This window comes from Erinaceus europaeus, chromosome 2, assembly GCF_950295315.1.
Source record: "Erinaceus europaeus chromosome 2, mEriEur2.1, whole genome shotgun sequence".
Taxonomy (NCBI): Eukaryota; Metazoa; Chordata; class Mammalia; order Eulipotyphla; family Erinaceidae; genus Erinaceus; species Erinaceus europaeus.
In genome coordinates, this window is record NC_080163.1 from 195725597 (window position 1) to 195747526 (window position 21930).

General features: G+C 47.1%; 1 protein-coding gene and 2 non-coding genes across 4 annotated transcripts; all 3 read left to right on the plus strand.

Annotated features, from left to right (window-relative positions):
* The first annotated feature begins 37 nt into the window (after positions 1–37).
* RTN2 (reticulon 2) lies at positions 38–18339 on the plus strand. 2 transcript variants are annotated; one of them, XM_007532204.3, is made up of 11 exons: positions 38–260; positions 3571–3615; positions 3753–4217; positions 4324–4606; positions 8117–8283; positions 11569–11779; positions 14047–14185; positions 14323–14392; positions 14502–14548; positions 17576–17634; positions 17845–18339. In XM_007532204.3, exons 1-11 carry the CDS (start codon positions 227–229, stop codon positions 17924–17926), a joined length of 1602 nt encoding a protein of 533 aa, XP_007532266.1. In that variant the 5' UTR covers positions 38–226; the 3' UTR covers positions 17927–18339. The 2 variants fall into 2 exon arrangements, with proteins under 2 accessions (XP_007532266.1, XP_007532267.1); XM_007532205.3 differs by lacking the exon at positions 8117–8283 and having other exon boundaries at positions 39–260; positions 4324–4572.
* Positions 18340–20649: 2310 nt separating this feature from the next.
* On the plus strand, positions 20650–20736 carry TRNASTOP-UCA (transfer RNA opal suppressor (anticodon UCA)). The gene has a single exon. It is a non-coding gene; the product is annotated as a tRNA-Sec (tRNA).
* A 149-nt stretch (positions 20737–20885) lies between these two features.
* On the plus strand, positions 20886–21019 carry LOC132537343 (small nucleolar RNA SNORA70). Its single transcript, XR_009548791.1, has one exon. It is a non-coding gene; the product is annotated as a small nucleolar RNA SNORA70 (small nucleolar RNA).
* The last annotated feature ends 911 nt before the right edge of the window (positions 21020–21930 follow it).

Genomic DNA, 21930 nt, shown 5'->3' on the forward strand with positions numbered 1-21930 from the left:
GAGCTGCAGCGCTCTCCCCGCCGCGGCCCCGCCCGCCCCCGCCGAGCCGAGCAGAGGGCGGCGGCGGCGGCGGCTGCTGGAGCGGCCTCGTAGGAGGTGGCGGCGAGGATGGCGGCGGCGGCGGCGGCGGCGGCGTGGGCGCGGTGGACATGAGCGCCCGCGGCCCCAAGCCCAGGGCGGCGTGGCCGGAGTGGGCGGGGGTCCTGATGCAGGCCCGAGGGGGGCCATGGGGCAGGTCCTGCCGGTCTTCGCCCACTGCAGTGAGTATGGGGAGGCTCGGGCCTGGTGAGCAGCTCAAAGGCCTTTGGGGGGGGCTCCCTTCTCCGGTGTCCCCCTCTGCGCCAGGCCGCAGGAGAGCCGGGATGGGAAGGAAGCAAAGGAGACAAAGGAAGCTATTCCCTTCCCCCTCGGCATTCTAGCCGCGCCGCGGGCGACCTGACCCGGAGGACCCGAATGACTTGGGGCGGAGGTGGGGGACACACGGCTAGCTGGAGGGGCCCCTTTGGGCGCTGGGATTTACCGTCGGGCCCCGCCAGGGCCCGACGGGCGCCGGGAGCTGTCCCCTCGCCCTGGTGCTGGCCGCAGCTGGCGCTGAGGGGAGTTGAAGGGAGGGATGTGGCCAGTCTGGAGACAAGAGGTCTAGCACCCCTTCCATCAAGCATGGCATCCCACCTGCGTCCTCTGCCTAGACTCGGAGGCAGCCCTGACCTCATCCAGAGTGTCCAACTTTCTCGTCCACGGGAACAGGCATCAGTGGGACCAGGACTCCGGACTCTTTAGAAAGCTTTACCACTGATTAGTTGTAATCCTGGAAATAACCCGCTCCTCTCTAGGCCCAGCCAAGGAATTAAGGTGGGGTCTATGGGTATCCAATTTCCGTTTACGAACAATATTGGACTTGCCCAGGAGATAAATCTACAAGCTAGCTCCAAGGGTCTGGGGTTCCACATCAAAACCCCTTGTGTATGTTCCCCATCTCTGAGACTGTAGCCCACAGTTTTTGTCTAAAGTCCCTGGACTGCTGATAGCTGGGCATGTGAGTACTTCCAGATCTGGCCATTTGTATGTTATGGGAGTCAACATTCTAAGAATTTGTTGTCTCCATACTGGACATTGTCATCCTATTATTCCAAGGTCTTGCCCTTACCTTGCCTTACACAGGAAGGTCCTACATGAACACCTCACCCTTATCTCTCTGCCTTTCTCTCTCACCCCACTCCCCCCTCTGCCACTGCTTCAGTCACACCTTCACAACCCTCTGTTCTCAGCTGGACCACAATATCTGCCTCAGAAACAGTACTGGTTCCCCTGTGCCTGCAAGACTTTCCATAAATATTCACACGATTGCCTCACTTCATTCAGGTCTCTGCTCAAATGCGATCTAATAAGAGCAGGCCTTCTATATGTCAACAACTATAATGTTAGCTATTATCCTCCAATAAAATGGGGAAAATATAAGAAAGAGAGAGTGCAAGTCTTCTAGGACAGACTGGTGCACCTGATAGAGTACACAGGTTACGATATACAAGAATCTGGGTTCAAGCCCCTGGGGGGAGGGGTTCACAAGTGGAAAGCAATGTTGCAGGTGTCTCTTCTATCTATCTATTTATCTATCTATGTCTCCCCCTTCCCTCTTAATTTACCTGTGTCTCTATTCAAAATAAATAAAATTAAATATACTTTTAAAAAAGAGCAAGCCTTCTGGCCTCCTGATCTGAGATAGAAGACCCACTTTCTCTTCTCTTGGGCTGCTGAATTTTTCTCACACTCTTAGTACCTACACCATATATTTACTTGTTTGATTCTCTGCTCCATAAGGTATAAACTTTATAAGGGCAGAATATTTTTTTCTTTCAACAGCTGTATCCTCAGAGTCTAAATTATACCTGTCACACAATGGGTGCTTTGACAAGTGGTTGTTAAAAAAAAAAAAAAAGAATTTAAATCTCCTAAAGTTTCTAAATCTGAAGACTCTGAAATTAAAATGCTTGGATTTGAACTCCTATTAGCAGGGATACTTAAGTTTTCCAGTCAGTATGCAGAGTAGTTTAAAGGTCCTGTGATTCACATTGATTTATTTACCAGAGCACTGCTTAGATGTGGCTTATGGGGGGGAGGGGAGCAGGAGATTGAACCTGGGACTTCCGAACCACAGACATGAAAGTCTTTTTGCATAGCCATTATGCTAACCCCCACCCCTGTTATTCAAACTTAATGATTCCTGGACCTGGGTAGTGGCACAAGGAGTTGAGCACTGAACTTGGAAGTATGAAGCATGAGGTCTCAAGTTGAATCCTGTGTCCTCAGCATTCTAATCCTAATCCTCAGCATTCCATGTGTGAGAGAGATGATCTGGTTTTCTCTATCTTGATTAAGCAAAAAGGAAAAAAAAGTTAGATCTTCTTTTCTTTTGCCTCTTTCTCTTCTTCCTCCTTCACCATCTCCTCCTCCTTCTTTTATCAGAGCACTGCTCAGCTCTGATTTATGGTGGTGCTAGGGATTGAACTTGGAACCTCAGAGCCTCAGGCATAAAGATTATTTGCATAACCTGAATGCTGTCTCCCCAGCTCATAAGTAATTTTAATGTCACTTTAAAAATATTCTGTTAAGGGAGTCGGGCTGTAGCGCAGCGGGCTAAGCGCAGGTGGCGCAAAGCACAAGGAGCGGCATAAGGATCCCGGTTCGAACCCCGGCTCCCCACCTGCAGGGGAGTCGCTTCACAGGCGGTGAAGCAGGTCTGCAGGTGTCTATCTTTCTCTCCTCCTCTCTGTCTTCCCCTCCTCTCTCCATTTCTCTCTGTCCTAGCCAACAGCGACAACAACAACAATAACTACAACAATAAAACAACAAGGGCAACAAAAGGGAATAAATAAAATAAAAAATATTTTAAAAAATTAAAAAATATATATCCATAAAAAATATTCTGTTAAATATTTAATTTAATTGATTGATGTATTCAGAACTGAAACTTAAAAAATCTGTCAACAACCATTTTTTAAACTTTTTATTTTTTATTTTTCCCCTTTTGTTGCCCTTGTTGTTTTATTATCATCATTGTTATTATTGGTATTGCTGTCGCTATTGTTAGGACAGAGAAAAGTCGAGACAGGAAAGGAAGACGGGGGAGAAAGACACCTACAGGCTTGCTTCACCTCCTTTGAAGCAAACCCCCTGCAGGTGAGGAGCCTGGGGCTTGAACAGGATCCTTACACCAGTCCTTGCGCTTTGTGCCATGTGTGCTTTACCCACTTGCCACTGCCCAGCTCCCTCAATAATCATTTTTAATCATTATTATTATTATTTTGAACCAGAGCACTGCTCAGCTCTGGATTATTGGTCATTCCGGGAACTGAACCTGGGATATCAGAGACTAAGGCAGGAAAACTTTTTGGATGACTATATTGACTTTTAAAAAATATTTATTCATTAGCATGAGAAAGAGAAACAGAACATCACCCTTGCACAAACAATGGCAGGGACCTCATGCTTTGAAGTCCTCTGCTCTAGCCACCACAGCACTGCTATTGTTAGGATTCAGACAGTCAGAGACTTGTTCTTTTCCTTTTGCAGAAGAAGCACCATCTACAGCCTCCTCTACCCCTGACTCCACAGAAGGTAAGTGGAGGGGGAGGGTGTGAGCTGGGACGTGTGTCCATCCGTCTGTCTGGTCACAGCAGCTGGGTGGATAGGGGTAAAGACTGTGGCTCAGAATCCTGATCTATGACCCCCCCCTTTTTTTTTTTGCTCTGCAGGAGGGAACGACGACTCAGATTTTCGGGAGTTGCACACAGCCCGGGAATTCTCAGAGGACGAGGAGGAAGAGACCACGTCGCAGGACTGGGGCACCCCCCGGGAGCTGACCTTTTCCTACATCGCCTTCGACGGCTTGGTGGGCTCTGGGACCCGCCGGGACTCAGTCGCCCGTCGCTCCCGACCCCAGGGCCGTTCAGTCTCAGAACCCCGAGACCCACCCCCACAGCTCAGCCTGGGTGACAGCTTGGAGAGCATCCCTAGCCTGAGCCAGTCCCCGGAGCCCGCGCGCCGCGGGGACACAGCCCCTCAGATCGAGCGCCCCCTGGAGGACCTACGGCTCCAGCTGGACCAGCTGGGCTGGGCCACCCGGGAAGAGGGGTCCCGGGAGGACTCCTCCACCAGTAGCTCTGCCCCTCTGGAAGACGAGGAGCCAGAAGGCCCAGAGGCTCAAGAGGCTGGGAAAGGTGAGACTGAGGGTGCTGAGCTGGAAGCCATAAAGGATGGTGGGTGGTGTTTCCTTGGGGCATCTCCAAGATCAAAACTCAAGACCTTCTCTCTCTAACATGCCAGAACTGGACTTACAAGTTGGACTTGCTCGATCTTCGCCACCTAAAGTGTTGACACCACAGCCCAGTCCGAGTTCTGGGACTCCCCAGGTCGGAACTCCTTCACCAGGATCCCAGGATTCCCACTCTTGGCCTGATGAGCCCTTGGAGGAGGAGGAAGAAGTGCCCTGGCGGCAGGACCGGGAGCCAATCACAGGGCAGTGCTTCGATAGGACGGGCCAATCAGAATTCGCCTCGGGACTTCACCTTCTAGGTAAGCTTAAAAACTGGTCCTCTGGGCTACAGCAGTGATTGGGAGGGTGGGAATGGAGTGGAATCAGCCTGGGGAAGGAAGGAAGAGAGAGGAAAGAAGGAAGGGGGGGTTGGTTGCTAGTGGGTAGACATTATAAACTCCGCCCTTTTAAAACATTTAAAAATAATATTTATTTAATGGGGTAGGGGGAGAACCAGAACATCACTCTGTCACATGCAATATTAGGGACCAAACTCAGGACCTCATGTTTAAGAATCCAAGGCTTTATCTACTGCACCATCTCCCAGGCCGCCCTTCAAAACATTTTCTATTATTTAAAATTGTCATTGGCTCTTCAAATATATATATCCTTCCCATTTGAGAAGTTAGCCCTAGTGGGAACATTGTGATTGCTTGCCTGCAATAAATAAATAAATAAATAAATAAATAAGAATTCCTTTCGGGTGCTCCCCCTAGAGGCTGATTAAATAAATAAATAAATAAATAAATAAATAAGAATTCCTTTTGGGTGCTCCCCCTAGAGGCTGATTTGAGACAGGTCAAATCCCTGAAAAAATTTCAACAAGGCAATCTTACTGGAAGTAGCCCTGGGACTTATTTAAATAAACTCCACTTTTTTTTTTTTAATCAGAACACTGCTCAGTTCTGGCTTATGGTGGTGCTGGGGATTGAACCTGGGACGTCAGAGCCTCAGGCTTGAAGGACTTTTTGCATAGCCATTATGCTGTCTCCCCAGCCCTGTAAACTCTGCTTCTAAAGACTCTCCTCTTCCCTGACCATATCTGTTTTTTTTTTTTCTTTTGTTGCCCTTGTTGTAGCTTTGTGGTTATCATTGTTGTTGTTGATGTTGATGTCGTTCGTTGTTGGATAGGACAGAGAGAAATGGAGAGAGGAGGGGAAGACAGAGAGGGAGAGAGAAAGTTAAAGACACCTGAAGACCTGCTTCACCACTTGTGAAGCGACTCCCCTGCAGGTGGGGAGCCGGGAGCTCCAACCAGGATCCTTGTGCCACGTGCACTTAACCCCCTATGCTACCGCCCGACCCCCATCTGTTTTTTTTTAAGATTTTGTTTATTTATTATTTGCATAAGAGAGATAAATAAGAGATATTTATTTGAATAAGAGAGATATTTACTTATTTGAATACAGAGAGAGAAAGACCAGCTCTGTCTGATGGTAGTGCTGGGGATTCAACCTGGCACTTCAAAGCCTCAGACATGAAAAGCTTTATGCAGGGGGTCAGTGGTAGTGCAGCGGGTTAAGCACAGGTAGTGCAAAGCGCAAGGACTGGCTTAAGGATCCCGGTTTGAGCCCCGGGCTCCCCACCTGGAGGGGAGTCGCTTCACAGGTGGTGAAGCAGGTCTGCAGGTGTCCATCTTTCTTTCCCACTCTCTGTCTTCCCCATCTCTCTCCTTTTCTCTCTGTCCTATCCAACAACAACGACATCAATAATAACAATAATAATAACTACAAGGGCCACAAAAGGGGGGAAAGCAAAAAAAAAAAAAGGCTTTTTTTATTATGCTGTCTCCCCCAGCCCCTATATCTTTTTTTTAACTTTGTTTATGAGAGAGAAAGAGAACTACTCTGGCATATGTGATGCTTATAAATTTGGCACTCTATCTAATGTGTTGTAGCCCAGGCCCCATATAATTTTTAAAATTTGTTTATATTTATTTATTTTCCCTTTTGTTGCCCTTGTTTTTCATTGTTGTTGTAGTTATTGTTGTTATTGATGTCGTCATTGTTGGATAGGACAGAGAGAAATGGAGAGAGAAGGGTAAGACAGAGGGGGAGAGAAAGACAGACACCTGCAGACCTGCTTCACCGCCTGTGAAGCGACTCCCCTGCAGGTGGGGAGCCGGGGGCTCAAACCGGGATCCTTACGCCGGTCCTTGCGATTTGCACCACATGCGCTTAACTGGCTTCACTACCGCCCGACTCCTCCATATGATTTTTTAAATATTTATTTTTATTTATGAGAGAGAGGAGACCAAAACACTGCTCAGCTGTGTTATCAGGTGATACTGTGAATTAAACCTGCTGTGGTGCCTCATCAGGCAAGTTGATGCTCTAACAGGCTGAGAGCTATTATCCTGGCCCTTCCCTGAGCATATGAACTAACCAGTTGCCAACAGACCCTGCCTTTAAAATATGGAGGAGGACGCCTTAATAGCTCACCTGGGAGGCTGCTTGGTTTGCCATGCCTGTGACTTAGGTTCAAGACTGAAGCCTACCTCACTGGGGACAAGTTTGATGCTGTGGTATCTTTCCATCACACTCTGTTTCCCCCCTGCCCCCCCAATCAGAAAAGGTCAGCGGGGAGAGGTGAAGTTCTAACAACAAAAATAAAAAATAAAGTATTCCCAGGCTCTGAGAAATTGCTCACCAGGTAGGGCCTGTGGTTTGCTGTGTTAGGGTCCAGGTGGGAGCTCTGGAGCCATGTGGGAGGTTCTGTAGCACCAGAGGAAGCTCCAGTGCTGCAGTCTCCCCCTCCTTCTCTCCCCTTTTTCTCCCCCCCCCCAATGATAAAGTGGCCTGGAGCAGTGAAACTGAACATTCCTAACCATAACCCTAACCCTAACCCTAACCCTAACACTAACCCTAACATTCAGGAAGCCCTGGTACTGCAAAGACAAAAAATAAATAAGCAGCCTGGGAAGCAGCACAGTGGCTACAGTGTTGGACTTAAAAACATGAGAGGGGGGAGCCGGGTGGTAGCGCAGTGGATTAAGTGCACTTGGCTCAAAGTGCAAGGACCTGTGGAAGGATCCTGGTTTGAGCCCCCGGCTCCCCACCTGCAGGGAAGTCGCTTCACAGGCAGTGAAGCAGGTCTGCAGGTGTCTTTCTCCCCCCCCCTCTGTCTTCCCCTCCTCCCTCCATTTCTCTCTGTCCTATCCAACAATGACAATATCAACAACAACAACAACAACAACAATAATAACTACAACAACAATAAAAAAACAAGGGCAACAAAAGGGGAAAAAATAGCCTCCAGGAGCTGTGGATTCATAGTGTAGGCACTGAGCCCCAGCAAATAAACCCTGGAGGCAAAAAGAAAGAAAGAAAGAAAGAAAGAAAGAAAGAAAGAAAGAAAGAAAGAAAGAAGAAAGGAAGAAAGGAAGAAAGGAAGAAAAGAATAACATGAGAGGGTCTGGCAAAATAGCTCACCTGGACAGTGCACCTACTTTGTCATGCATACAACCCAGGTTCAAACCTGGCTTCCACCACCAGGAGGAAGCTTTGGAACTGTGGTCTCTCTCTCTCTCTCTAAGTTGATCTAGGACAGTGACGCCCTGTCCTGGGTTCATTCCCCAGTATCACATGTTCCAGAACAGTACCCTTGTTCTCTCACCCAGAGCAAGTCTCTGGTCCTTATGTGCAGGGGGCCGACTTAACACTGCAGGTGTCTCTCCTCTCCTCTACCTCCTCCTTCCCTCTCCATTTCCTTCTATCTCTACTAAATGAGTAACTAAATACACTTTAAGAACATGTTAGTAAAGAAATGCTCTGGGGGAGGTTACAGACCTGGCTGCTCTGAGAGGGTTTCAGAGAGCCAGCCCTTTCTGGAATGGTGCCCACCTCTAGGAAGAACCATTGGCTGGGCCCTGAGGAGCCCGCCTCCCTCCCAGCTCCACCCAAGGGGGCCCAAACCCCAAGAAGCAGTGGTGTCCGCCGGTCTCTCACTCGGAGCAGAGATGGGAAGCAAAGGTGGGCTTGCCTGGCCAGCTGGGACGGAGTTGGGGGGCATGGGGAAATGCGGAAAGGGGTCTGGATGCCCTTTCATGTGCTATAGGGCAGGGGAACATGTTCCCTATGTGCCCCAGGTTCCCCAAAGTTACAGGCTGGACCTGGAGGGCCAGCGGTGACCTGGGGTGCTTAGGGAGAATGTGGAGCGACAGTGGAGTCCCCTCTCTTGCTCCTGGGAGCTTGGGGGCCCAAGAACAGAGAGCCCCCTTCCCCCAGCCTCCTGCCCAGGCAGCGCTGTCACTCAGCAGCTGAAGTGCCAGCACAGCTGCTGGGCGGCCCCCTCCCCCAGCGGGCCTAAACTTAGTCCCCGCCTCGGTGACCCGGCCCCTCCCCCTGGGGCTGGCACCTGCCTCAGTCAGGGGAGCTCGCAGATGGGGGGGGGCCCTGTGTTTAAGGGTGGAGGACCTGGCCTCCTTAGAGGTAGCTGGGGGTGGGGGAAAGATGTGTACAGGGAGTCAGGCTGGAGGGCTCAAGTGCCTCCGCTTGAGTTTGATTGGAGTGGGGCTAAGACATTCCAAAAGGCCAGCTTAAAGAAAAAAGATTTATTTATGAGATGGGGAAGGGGAAGAGACAGAGAACCTGAGCTGAGCGTCCTTCTGGTACATGTAATGCTGAGGGCCAATGCTTCAGACAGAGTCCATTGCTTTTTAAGCCACTGCACCACCTCCCAGGATGCTCCAGACTGATATTTACTTATTTATTTTACTTATTTATTTTGCCACCAGGGTTGTCACTGTAGCTTGGTGCCAGCAGTATGAATTCACCACTCACTGGAACCATTTTTTCTCTTAATTTTTTTTTTTTTTCCAGCCGCTGGGCGGTAGCTCAGCGGGTTAAGCGCATGTGGCTCAAAGCGCAAGGGCCAGTGTAAGGACCCCAGTTCAAGCCCCAGCTTCCCACATGCAGGGGCTTTGCTTCACAGGTGGTGAAGCAGGTCTGCAGGTGTCTTTCTCTCCCCCTCTCTGTCTTCCCCTCCTCTCTCCATTTCTGTCCTATCCAACAATGACGACATCAGTAACAACAACAATAATAACTACAACAATAAAACAACAAGGGCAACAAAATGAAATAAATATTAAAAAATATATTTTTTCTATTTTATTGAAAAGGACAGAGAGAAATTGAGAGAGCAAGAGGATGAGATAGGGAAAGAAAAATATACTCAAAACAACAAGGGCAAAAAAAGGGAATAAATAAATAAAAATTAAAAAAAAAGAAAAATATAGACACCTGCAGCCCTGCTTCACTGCTCCTGAAGTGTTCCCCTCACCCCCACAGGTGGGGAGCTGGGGCTTGAACCTGATCCTTAAGCATGATGTTATGTGCGCTTAACCCAGCCCCCATATTTATTTATATATTTTATTTTACTTTATTTATTGGATAGAGACAGAGAAACCAAGAAGAGAGGTGGCATTAGAAAGGGATAGAAAAAAAAAGAGAGGGTCCAGGCGGTGGCACACCTGGCTAAGCACACATCACTCTGGCACAGGTGATGCCAGGAATGGAACTCGGGTCCTCATGGTTGAGTTTCCAGCCTTCTATCCACTGCACTATCTCCCAGGCCACATAAATTGTAATAGAAAAGTAACACACCCTCCACTCTCATACTGGGAAGGATTCAGAGGTGACTCTGAGTTGCTTGTGGAAATTAGAGTGTTCAAATTTCACTAATAAACACTTGGACTTTTTTTTTTTTATGCCTCTAGGGTTATTGCTGGGGCTTGGTGCTGGTACTGTGAATCCACTGGTCCTGGCAGCTATTTTTTCCCATTTTATTGGATAAGACAGAAATTGAGAGAGCATGGGAGATAAAGGAGAGAAAAAGATAGACACTTACAGACCTGCTTCACTGTTTATGAAGCCCCTCCCTCCCTGCAGGTGGGAAGCCTGGGGCTTGAACCTGGATCCTTCCATGTGTCATTGCACTTAGTGCTATGTGTGTGTAACCAGGTGCCCCACTGCCTGGCCTCACAAGCTGACAATACTCACAACATTCAGAAACATGCAACTGGTCCACCAGAGGGCCAATCCACTCCTGCGATTTTGTGTCAGAAATAGAAGCTCCAGGAAGTTAGAGTTTCTGTGGAAGGGTGGTTCTTGTGGTCCTGATGGGAGCAGGAGCTGGAGACAGAATGAATGACCCTGCTGTTGGTACCTGCTGGAACAAAATGAATGACACTATGGAGTAACCTGTAGCCTTTCAAAAGAATGAAATAAGCAGTTGAATCTCCATCATTGTATATGTCTGAATGATGCTCTGGCCCTCTCTTTCCTGCTAATAAATAAATAAATCTTTAAAGTATTAATTAAATTAAAGTATTATTAAATCTTTAAAGTATTAAGAGGGAGTCAGTGGTCACTTTGCCACTTCTCAGACCACTAATTGTATTTTATTTACTTATTTTACCAGAGTTCAGGTCTGGCTTGTGATGGTCCTAGGTACTGAACCTAGGATTTTGGGTGCCTCAGGCATGAAAATCTTGTCAATTTGTTTTTACCAGAGCACTACTGAGCTCTGGCTAATCGTGGTGTGGGTTGTCTCTAAATTAAATGTGGGGGGGGGGGAGAGGGAGGAAGGACTGGAGCATCACAGGTTAAACCCAGGACCTCATGCTCACAGTTCAGATGATCTTCACTGTGTCACCAACAGTCACAATAGATCAGTCATAAATTGAAAAAAAAAAATGCATGGGGCCAGGCTGTGTCGCATTCCATTTAACGCACATACCACCGTGCAGAAGGATTCAAGTTCAAGCCCCCACATCCCATCTGCAGGGGAGGCCTTCATGAGCAGTGCAGATCTGCTTGGTGTATTTATATCTCCCTATCTCCCTTTCCCTCTCAATTTCTCTCTGTCCTGTCAAATGAAGTAGAAAGGGGGAAAAAAGGAGTGGTGGATTTGTAGTGTCTGCACCAAACCCCAGCAATAACCCTGGAGGCAAAAAAAAGATACACTTTTGAGAGTTGGATTAAAACTTACACAGGTGAGTCCAGAGGCCATGGTTTAGTGGTAGGGCAGGAAGTGGAAGTCAAGAGGTCAGTCAGGTAACCTGGGAGGTGGTGCTGTGGCTAGAGCTCTGGACTTGCAAGTATAAGATTCTGAGTTCGACTCCCAACGTTGCATGTGCCAGAGTGAAGTTCTGCTCCTTTCCTTCTCAAATCAATCAATCAATAGGGGTGGGGGGGGGAGAGCATTCAGACTGGTTCGGAAGCCTCTTCTGAACCCCCCTCCCCTGCCCTCCACAGTGGCGGACCTGCTGTACTGGAAGGACACACGGACGTCGGGAGCTGTGTTCACGGGCCTCATGGTCTCCCTGCTCTGCCTCCTGCACTTCAGCATCGTGTCAGTGGCCGCCCATGTGGCGCTGCTGCTGCTCTGCGCCACCATCTCTCTCAGGGTTTACCGCAAAGTGCTGCGGGCTGTGCGCCGCGGCGGCAACGGCACCAACCCCTTCCAGTGAGTCCCCCCACCAGCCCTGTGAGTTCACCCCACCCTTGTAGGTGGGGGCCTGGGGCATGAGGGCGTAAGCCCAGGTCCTTACACGTTGTAATATGTGCACTCAACAAGATGCACCACCATGGGGTCTCTGAAATCTGATTTTAAACTAGCACCCAGGCTACCAGGGAGATCATCTCACTTAGCTGGGAGATCTCGAGTTGTATGCCTGAGGCTCTCAGTTGGACTCTTGGTTCTACATGTACCAGGGTGGTGCTCTGCTTCCCCCCCCCCCCATAGAATAAGTAAAATACTGGAACCCCACTTACCTAGTAGATCAAGGCACCCTCACATGTGTGATGCCTGGGTTTGCATAACCATTATGCTGTCTCGCAGCCCTGATGCCTGGGTTTGTACCCACACTCTATGTGGAAGCACCATAACAGCAGGAGAAGCTCTATAGCTGGTGGGATGGTGCCGTAGCATCTCTCCTTTGCTTGATCTGAAAAATAAGCACCAGAAAAGCCCCCCTCAGAGTGCATGCCCAAGATGTTAGACAGATCTTTTATTTAGGGGCCAGGCGATGGTGCACCTAGTTAAGCGCATATATGACAGTGCGTGAGGACCCAGTTTCAAGCCCTGCAGTGGGAAAGCTTCATAGGTGGTAAAATAAGGCTGCAGCTCTCTCTCTCTCTCTCTCTCTCTCTCCAATAATAAATAATTTGATTTTCTAAAAAAGAAAAAAGAGATCTTTTATTAAAAAAAAAAAAGCCAGCAAAAGCTCACTTGAAGAGTGCACCTACTTTGCCCAGGTTCAAGGCCCGCTCCCATGGCACTGGAGGAAGCTTCGGTACTGAGGAGGCTTTTTCTCTTTTTCCTATTCTTTTTTTTTTTTTTTTTTTTTTTAGATTTTATTTATTTATGAGAAAGATAGGAAGAGAGATAAAGAACCAGACATCACTCTGGCACATGTGTTGTCGGGGATCAAACTCAGGACCTCATGCTTGAGAGTCCAAAGCTTTACCACTGCGCCACCTCCCAGATCGTTCTTTTTTCCTTTTCTGTCTGCAAAAGTCAGCCGAGAGCACTGTGAAAACCTCACTGGAAATAAAAGTCAACATAAAAAAAAAAAACACAATAAGGGTCGGGTGGTGGAGCACCTGGTTGAGCGCACATGTTACAAAGCGTCCGGTCCCCACCTGCAGGGGGAAAGCCTCACAAGTGGTGAAGCAGGGCTGCAGGTGTCTCTCTGTTTCTCACCCTCTCTATCTCTCCTTTCCCTCTTGACTCCTGACTGTCTCTGTCCAATAAATAAATAAAGATAATAACAAAATGTAAAACCACAATAATGAACCCTCTCATGTGAGCCAGTGAAGTAGCTCATTTGGGCAGTGTACTGCTTGGCCGTGTGCACGACCCAGGTTTGAGCCTGGCGCCAACCCCTGCACTGAAGGAAGCTGTAGTGCTGTGGTCTCTCTCATTCTCTCTGTCTCTGTCTCTAAGGAAAAAGAAAACCCTAACTTCAGATTCTAACCTCTTACTCTTAATCCTCCATACCCTCTCCTGACCATTTTGGTTAAATATTCATTTATGTTAAGTAGAGGAGAGAGAACCAAATCATCACTCTGGCACATGCGATGACAGGGATCGAACTTGGGACCTCATGCTTGGAGGATCCAATGCCTGGTCCGCTTTGCCACCTACCAGGCTGCCTGATCATAGCCTTTATTCTCCCTTAATTTAAATATTTTATTTATTTATTTTAATGAAAGAGATACAAAGAGAGAGACCAGAGCACTATCTTAGGATGGTGCCTGAAGATTGAACCCAGGACCTTGGAGCCTCAGGCATGAAAGTCTTTTGAAGTGGTTCGGGAGGTGGCGCAGTGGATGGAGCATCAAATTCTCAAGCATGGTTCTGAGTTCAATCCCCGGCAGCACATGTACCAGGGTGATGCCTGGTTCTTTCTCTTCCTATGATTTTCTTTTTTTTTTATAATTTATTTCTTTATTGGGGAATTAATGTTTTACATTCAACAGTGAATACAATAGTTTGTACATGCCTTTCTCTTCCTATGTTTTTCATTAATAAATAAATAAAATCTTTAAAAAAAAAAAAAAGAAAGAAAGAAAGTCTTTTGCAGAACCACTATGCTGTCTCCCTATCCCTGATTGTGACCTTGACCCTAGCCTCTACATCTGAGTTTCTCCCCAGTCTCCCCTGGGCAAGGGGTCAGCCAAGCCCTGTGCCCCCCCCCCCTCCAGCTTTCTTGTCTTATGTCTGCTCAGGGCCTATCTGGACGTGGACCTGACCCTAACCCGGGAGCAGACGGAACATCTGTCCCGGCAGATCACCTCCTGGGTGGTGTCTTCGGCCACGCAGCTGCGGCATTTCTTCTTGGTGGAAGACCTCGTGGACTCCCTTAAGGTGCCTGACTTCCCACCCCACCCCAGCTTCCCAGCCCAGCACTCCCTTTCCTATCCCCAGAGTGGGGTGGGGGCTCACAGTCTGAGGCATTTCCCCCAGAAGCTCCTCTGACCTCTGTCCCTCACCCTCTACCCCAGCTGGCCCTGCTCTTCTACATCTTGACCTTCGTGGGTGCCATCTTCAATGGCTTGACTCTTCTCATTCTGGGTGAGCTGGCAAGGCTTTGGGGGGGGAGGTGTTGGGGAGACATAAGGAGACAGCTGCTCCAGTGTCAGTCTCTGGGGAGAATCCTAACACCCCATTTCTGTGTCCACAGGAGTGATAGGCTTGTTCACCGTCCCCCTGCTGTATCGGCAGCACCAGGTGAGTGTCTGCTAGCTGTACCCTAACCAAATGGGGTGTCTGCCCTCTCAACCCAGTCAGGGCCCCGATGACAGGCATGCCAGCCAGAAACAGGCAAGCATCCCAGCCCTGAACAGGTCAGCAGCTTGTAACATGTCCCAGCCTGGCCGAGCTCAGTTGGCTGCTGTCTTGCCTCTACTTCATTTTTAAAATAATTTTTGATTATTTGTATTTATCTATATTTTATCCAAAGCACTGCTCAGCTCTGATTTATGGTGGTGCTGTAGACTGGATTTTTACTCATGAGGTCCTGTGTTCAATCCCCACCATTATATGTTCCAGAGTGATGCTCTAGTTCTCTCTTACTGGTGTTAATAAATCTAAAATAAATCATTAATAAGGGGAGATCCAGGAGATAGTGCAGTGTATAAGATGTTGGATTCTAAAATATGAGGTCCTGTGTCCCCAGCGTCGTCGTCATCATCCCCTCCTCCTCTTTCTTCCTCTCTCTTTTCTCATGTTAATAAGTAAAAATCGCCTAAGGATCCTGGTTTGAGCCCCCAGCTCCCCACCTGCAGGGGAGGGAAGTAGCTCCACAGGCCGTAAAGCAGGTCTGCAAGTGTCTTTCTCTCCCCCTTTCTGTCTTCTCCTCCTCTCTCCATTTCTCTCTGTCCTATCCAACAATGACAACATCAGTAACAACAACAATAATAACTATAACAATAAAACAACAAGGGCAACAAAAGGGAAAAATTAATAAATATATTAAAAAAATAAAAATTTTTCTCTAGTCTATCAAAAAATAAATAAGTAAAAATAATTTGTTCAGTAGAGCTGGAGAAATAATATAATGGTTCTGCAAAAAGACTTTCATGCCTGAGACCCTGAGGTCCCAGGTTCAGTCCCCAGCACCATCATAAGTTGCAGCTGAATGCTTTGGTTTAAAAATAATAATGGAGGAGTTGGGCGGTAGCGCAGCGGGTTAAGCGCCATGTGGCGCGAAGCACAAGGACCGGCGTAAGGATCCTGGTTCAAGCCCCCGGTTCCCCACCTGCAGGGGAGTCCCTTCACAATCGGTGAAGCAGGTCTGCAGGTGTCTGTCTTTCTCTCCCCCTCTCTGTCTTCCCCTCCTCTCTCCATTTCTCTCTGTCCTATCCAACAACGACGACAACAAGAATAACTACAACAATAAAACAACAAGGGCAACAAAAGGGAATCAATCAATAAATAAATATTTAAAAAATATAAAAATAAAAAAATAATAATGGGAGAGTTGGGCAGTAGTGCAGTGGGGTAAGCGCATGTGGTGCAAAGACCAGCATAAGGATCCCGGTTCGAGCCCCCGGCTCCCCACCTGCAGGGGAGTCGCTTCACAGGCGGTGAAGCAGGTCTGCTGGTGTCTGTCTTTCTCTCCCCCTCTCTGTCTTCCCCCTTCTCTCTCCATTTCTCTTTGTCCTATCCAACAACGACGACATCAATAACAACAGCATTAAGAATAAGGACAACAAAAGGGACTAAATAAATATTTTTAAAAAAATAATAATAATAACAGGGGCCAGGTGGTGGTGCAGCTGGCTAAGCACACACAGTACAATGGGCTAGGACCCAGATTCCCCCTGGTCCCCAGCTGCAGGGGGAAAGCTTCACAAGTGGTAAAGCAGGGCTGCAGGTGTCTCTGTCTCTCTCCCTGTCTACCCCTACCACTCAATTTCTCTGTCTGTATCCAATAATGAATATATATTTTTAAAAAATTAACAATAATAATGAAAACTAGTAAAATAGGCACTTTGTGGCGGCACTTGTTACCATGCTCAGAGACCCAATTCAGACTCCCCAGTCCCTCCCTGCAGGGCTTTCTTCCCTCTCCAGTAAATACTTGTATATTTTTAAAATATTAAAATAGTACTTAATTCAGTTGTCAGAGAAACAGCTCAGCTAGTTTAGCACAGGACTTGAATGTCTGAGAGTCCTGGTTCCATACTTACCACTGCTTGTGCTGCAGTGATGCCCTAGATCCCCCCTCTCTCTCTCTCTCTCTCTCGCTCATGTGAATCTCTCCTTCTGTCTCATATAAAATAAATACGCTTTTTTTTTAAAACCAGTCAATCCATTTTGGGATTTGACAATGCAAGTGCTCTCTACTCCCACACTACCCTTTACTCTCTCTTTTTAATTTTTTTACTATATATATAGTATATATATATATATATTTTAAATATATATTATATATTTATATATTAAATATATTTAAATTTTTTACTATATATATATATATATATATATATGATAAAGACAGCCAGAAAGATCTGGGAGGTGGCGCAGTGGATAAAGCATTGAACTCTCAAGCATGAGGCCCTGAGTTTGATCCTCAGCGCACATGTACCAGAGTGATGTCTGGTTCTCTCTCTTCCTCTCCCTCCCTCCTTCCTTCTATTCCTCTCATTGATAAATGAAATATTTTAAAAATACAGCCAGAAAATGCAAGGATGGGGTAGATCGGGAGAGAGACAGAGACACTGCAGCACTGCTTCACCATTTGTGAAACTTTCCCCCTAAGGTGGGGGCTGGGGGTCTTGAACCCAGGCCCTTGCACATTGTAATATGTGCACTCAACCAGATATGCCACCACCCAGTCCCTTAAACTCTCTCTCTCTTTCTCTCTCACTTGCTCAAAGCACAGACTGACTTACAAACTCTGGTGCTTTTTACCTGGCATCACCCTTCCTTCACCCCTAATCCCTGGAGCATCAAGTAATCATTCAGCTTGAACTTCTGACCTCCATGACATATATGTGGAAGAACCAGAACATCAATCACTCTGGCATATGCAGTGCCAGGGTTTGAACTCAGGACCTCATACCTGTTAAGCCCTGTGCTCAACCCACTGAGCCACTGGCCCAGCCACCTCCTCTGATTAGGTTTAGAACTGGAGGGGGAAGGGAGGACCACTCTCCACTCACTCCTGGTTTGGAGGTGGAGGAGGAAAGAGCCTCCTGTCTGAAGTAGAGAGAACGGCTCCTTTCCTATCTCACTTCTTGGTTTCCCCAGGCCCAGATCGACCAGTATGTGGGATTGGTGACCAATCAGCTGAGCCACATCAAAGCTAAGTAAGGCAGGGGACCTGGATGGGGTGGAGAAGGGGAACAGCTTGGGAGCCTTACAACCTTAAGTCTTAAATTCTTAGATCTCCCAGGGCAGAATGTCCAACACAGGCAATGCACTGGGCAGCGGGCAGGGGCTGGCTCTGGGGTCTCAGCCCTCAGGTAGCCCACCCTGTCACTGGCTGCATCTCCTAACTCTACCTGTTTCTCCCTCAGGATCCGCGCTAAGATCCCAGGGACCGGAGCCCTTGCTTCGGCAGCAGCCGCAGTCTCCGGATCCAAAGCCAAAGCCGAATGAAAAGGGTGTCTCTGCCCGCGCGCGCGACGCCTGCTCCCAACCCCTGCAGCCTTCTGACCCCTTCCACATCCCTTTCATCCCTACTCTCACCCTGCCTCGGCCAGTTCCTGGCGGGTTTCAAAATCACTCAGCCCAGGGACTTTGCATCAATCGCCTGCGCGGTCCAGACTACTTTTCCCAAGAGGCTCTGCTCTAAGAGTCCAGGAAAGACGAAGCACTTGGGCCGCGGGGCCTGCTGGGACTTGTAGTTGCCTAGTAGGGCACTTGCCCTGCACTTCAGAGGCCGGCCGCTGGAGGCGCCGTGAGGCGTCGGTGTCTCCTGGACGCCACTAGCCCCCATGCTGGGGCTTTGCATGGGGCCCAGGGGAGGCCTGAGCTTGGATTTACACTGTAATAAAGACTTATGTGGAAAACCCAAGGCCTCCTGTGCTTTCAGCCCTCTCTAGCTTCCACCTTTCCGCACTGAAAAGAACCTAATCAAGTCTATTTTTATTATAAAGTACTTTATCAGAGCGCTACTCAATTCTGAAGTATGGTGGTGCCAGGGGTTGAACCTGGGACTCAGGAGCCTCAGGCACACAAGCCTTTTGCATAACCACTCTGCTATCTCCCTGGCTCTGAACTATTCTCGAAGAAACATTGCCGTTCTGTCCCTTTTGTCATCTGCTTATCTTTAGAAATGATGGCAGAGGGCACTGAAGGGTCACTTGTCCCAAGGCCAGGCAAGCTTTGGTAGCTACTGTCTGTGCCCGTGTTCATAACAGACTAACCAACCATCATCTTTCGCTTGCTGGGCAAGTCTCACCTGAGGTCCAGCCAGACTCATGTGTCCCGATTGCCTTCTGTATTACTCAACCGCAAAACCCAGATTCAAGCCTCCTATCTGGTTTCCAACTCAGGGATGTCCCCTCTGCCCATGTCATGAGACCTGAGACTCCAGTTTGGCCCTGGACTCCTACTCCTCATCCCCTATATTTAGTTTGGTACCTAGTTTGTTCTGTCTCCCAAACATTATCTCTCATCTACCCACTTTATACCCATTTCATTCTTGGGGTTAGGTACTGGGCCCCCTCTGCTCTTTGGCACTTGGGCTCCTTCTTAGAAGCAGAGGAGACAAAAGACTGTCTAAAAACCCCAGATCTAATTTTCCTTTCTTTGGCGAGAGTACTGCTCAGTTCTGATTAATGGTGGTGCCAGAGATTGAACCTGAGACCCTCCCTCAGAAACAAGTCCTGTGCACTACTGCTGCACTATTTCCCTGGCCTCGGACCTGGATTTGAATTGTAGGATTGTAGCTTCACTATCTCCTGGTTGCTTAACCTTTAGGAAGTGGTTTCACATGTAGTCTCAGTTTTGTCAAATGAGAAACAATTACCATTACCAAAGCTACATGTAAGTCTTTTGGAACATGTCTTAACATATAGTCAAAATTATGAATGACACACAGAGAGAACCAGAGCATGAGTCTGGCACATGCGATATCAGAGAATCAAACTCAGACCTCAGGCTTGAGAGTCCAACCTTTTATCCACTGTGCCATCTTCTAGGTTATAGGGTCTAGCAATGATAAATGCCTGATAAACAACCACTACTATAATTAGTTCTTTCACTGTTTCCTAAACCTTGGTCCCTCAAGATGCTAGTGGTCTTTATAGCAAGTTTTCTGATGCTTACCTAGTACTGCTTTTTTAATTTGATTTATTAAGAAGCACAAAACAAATATCTTTTAAAAGGAAGCATTACTTTGTCACTGAGGAATTCAGAATCACTTGCCAGAGGTAGACAATGAGAGCAAAAAATAAACATAAAAATGATTAGCATTTATAATGTTTGTGCATCACCTAAAACCATCTCACTTATATCTAGTGAAACGTGGCATTTTGAGATCATGTAACAAGTAGAAACCATGACAGCCTCATCATTTACCCAGTGGAAGCTATAAAAAAAAAAAGGCAATAAAAAAACCTAAATGTAAAAAAAAACAAAAAAAAAACCCTAAATGTAAGAAATACTTAATGAGTCTTTTCTCGATTATGGGATTGAAAACTGGAATTTTGGAGCCTCATGCATAAGAGTCTCTTTGCATATCCATTTTGCTGTCTACCCCCGATGTTGTTCTATTTTTAACAAAACACATATTTTCTATCATATTTAACCAATAGTCTGCTCAATTAATTAATTAGTTGATTAATTATAGAATTATTTAATTAGGCACTGACTAAACATTTGAATAAATACGGGCTGCAGTTCCAGAAAGGAACAGCAGATGTCGCACCAGACCTATTATCGCGTGCCTGGATCCTCCAGGACTGAGTTGAGCCAAATTCTAATGGAAATCCGTTCACTCAAATTCGGATTTTTTCAGGAAAAGGGCTTCTGAAAGCCCATGTACTGGTATCTCCTCTTGAAAAGCGTTTTTGTCACTTAGAAAAGGGCACTTACATTAACAATTAGAGGCAAGTAAACCAAGTCCTCAGGTGCGGATTCCCAGAATGCAGCGCGCTATGCAAATAAGATAAACTTCACATACCCCGTGATTTTTTTTTTTTTTACATCTAAGGCAAAAATGTCATTTCATAAGGATATATAGCATAATAAACAAGTTGGTTAAAGGTAGGGAGACTGAAGTCATTTGTTTAATTCCATTGTTAGTTAAGTCATCATAACCATAAAAAGATAGTTTTTGTGTTCTTTATATAGCAACAGGAACAACCGTTTATCCTGCCCGGATGATCCTCAGTGGTCTGGGGTGCAGGCTTCAAACCTGTAGCTGTCTAGCGACAGAGTGGTTCAATTCCACCTTTCGGGCGGGTGTTAGTCTTTGGCTTTTCTTTCCTAACTAGGCCCTAGAATACAGGTGATCGGGTTTCTGAATCTCGCACTTCACCACGTGGGTCTCACACTTTGGCAGCTACGCTTCTTTCCGGATTGAAACGGTGAAGACCAAATGTAAGCTTCCCTGCAGCCAATTAAGCCGACCGTGCGGCCCTCCCCATGGCGCCCGGTGTGCAGTGGCTGCAAACAGCAGCTTCCTGGGTAGTGTATGCAGCCTGTTTCTTGTATAGGCTGCCCTAAGGGACCCTGGAGACAGCCCTTCCTACTCTGGATCCATTTTATGCCTGACCTTAGGCTCCAGACAGCAATGTGAGGTGCTTTTGGGAAGCCCCAGGGCACCTTAGCCAGAGTCCACATTGGCCAGGTCATCGTGTCCATCCGCACCAAGCTGCAGAACAAAGCATGTGATCGAGGTCCTGCGCAGGACCAAGTTCAAATTCCCTAGTCGCCAGAAAATCCACATTTCCAAGAAGTGGGGCTTCACCAAGTTTAACGCAAATGAATTTAAAGACATGGTGCTGAAAAGTGTCTCATCCCAGAGGGCTGTGGAGTCGAATACATCTCCAACCATGGTCCCCTGGACAAGTGGCGGGCCCTGCACTCCTGAGAGCCTCAGAGGTGTCCCTTAATCAATTACAATAAATCAAGATCCTGCTTAAAAAAAAAAAAAAGAAAGAAAGAAAAGTGGTGAGTTCCTAAAACAAAAGGTAAGCTTTCAGTTGTTGTGTATGCACTTCTTCCGTAAATTCCTTATTCATTAGCTTATGTATTTATGCTCACGGATGCACTTAATCATTCAAATATTTATTCATCTATTCACTGAGTTACTCATTCAACAAGTATGTGCTAAGTGTGTGACAGTAACCACAGACCCTGGCCTTATGCTATGCTAAGCAATCATTAATCACACATTTAGTTAATAATTATGTGTCACACACTTATTATGTGTTATAGAAGAACCTGGGAGGTTTGATAAGGGGTTGAAGAAATGGAGAAACTGAGACAAAAGTGGATTTATACCTGCTTTTAGATCTAAAGGAAGAAATGACTAGAGTTTCCTCTATGGAAGATTTGTCTCAGGTTGAAGTGAAGGTGCGGGAGGGTGGGCGAAGCAAGTACAAGGCCATCTGATAAGGAAATGGCTTCAGGTAGGCGTTGTCATATGTCAT

What these genes read in the sequence shown, in the direction of transcription:
- RTN2 (XM_007532204.3), top strand. Translation starts at nt 227, where the DNA reads ATGGGGCAGGTCCTGCCGGTCTTCGCCCACTGCA. An exon ending in GCCGGTCTTCGCCCACTGCA is followed by an intron (nt 261 to 3,570) that starts GTGAGTATGGGG and finishes TTCCTTTTGCAG; the next exon opens with AAGAAGCACCATCTACAGCC. An exon ending in GGCTCAAGAGGCTGGGAAAG is followed by an intron (nt 4,218 to 4,323) that starts GTGAGACTGAGG and finishes CTAACATGCCAG; the next exon opens with AACTGGACTTACAAGTTGGA.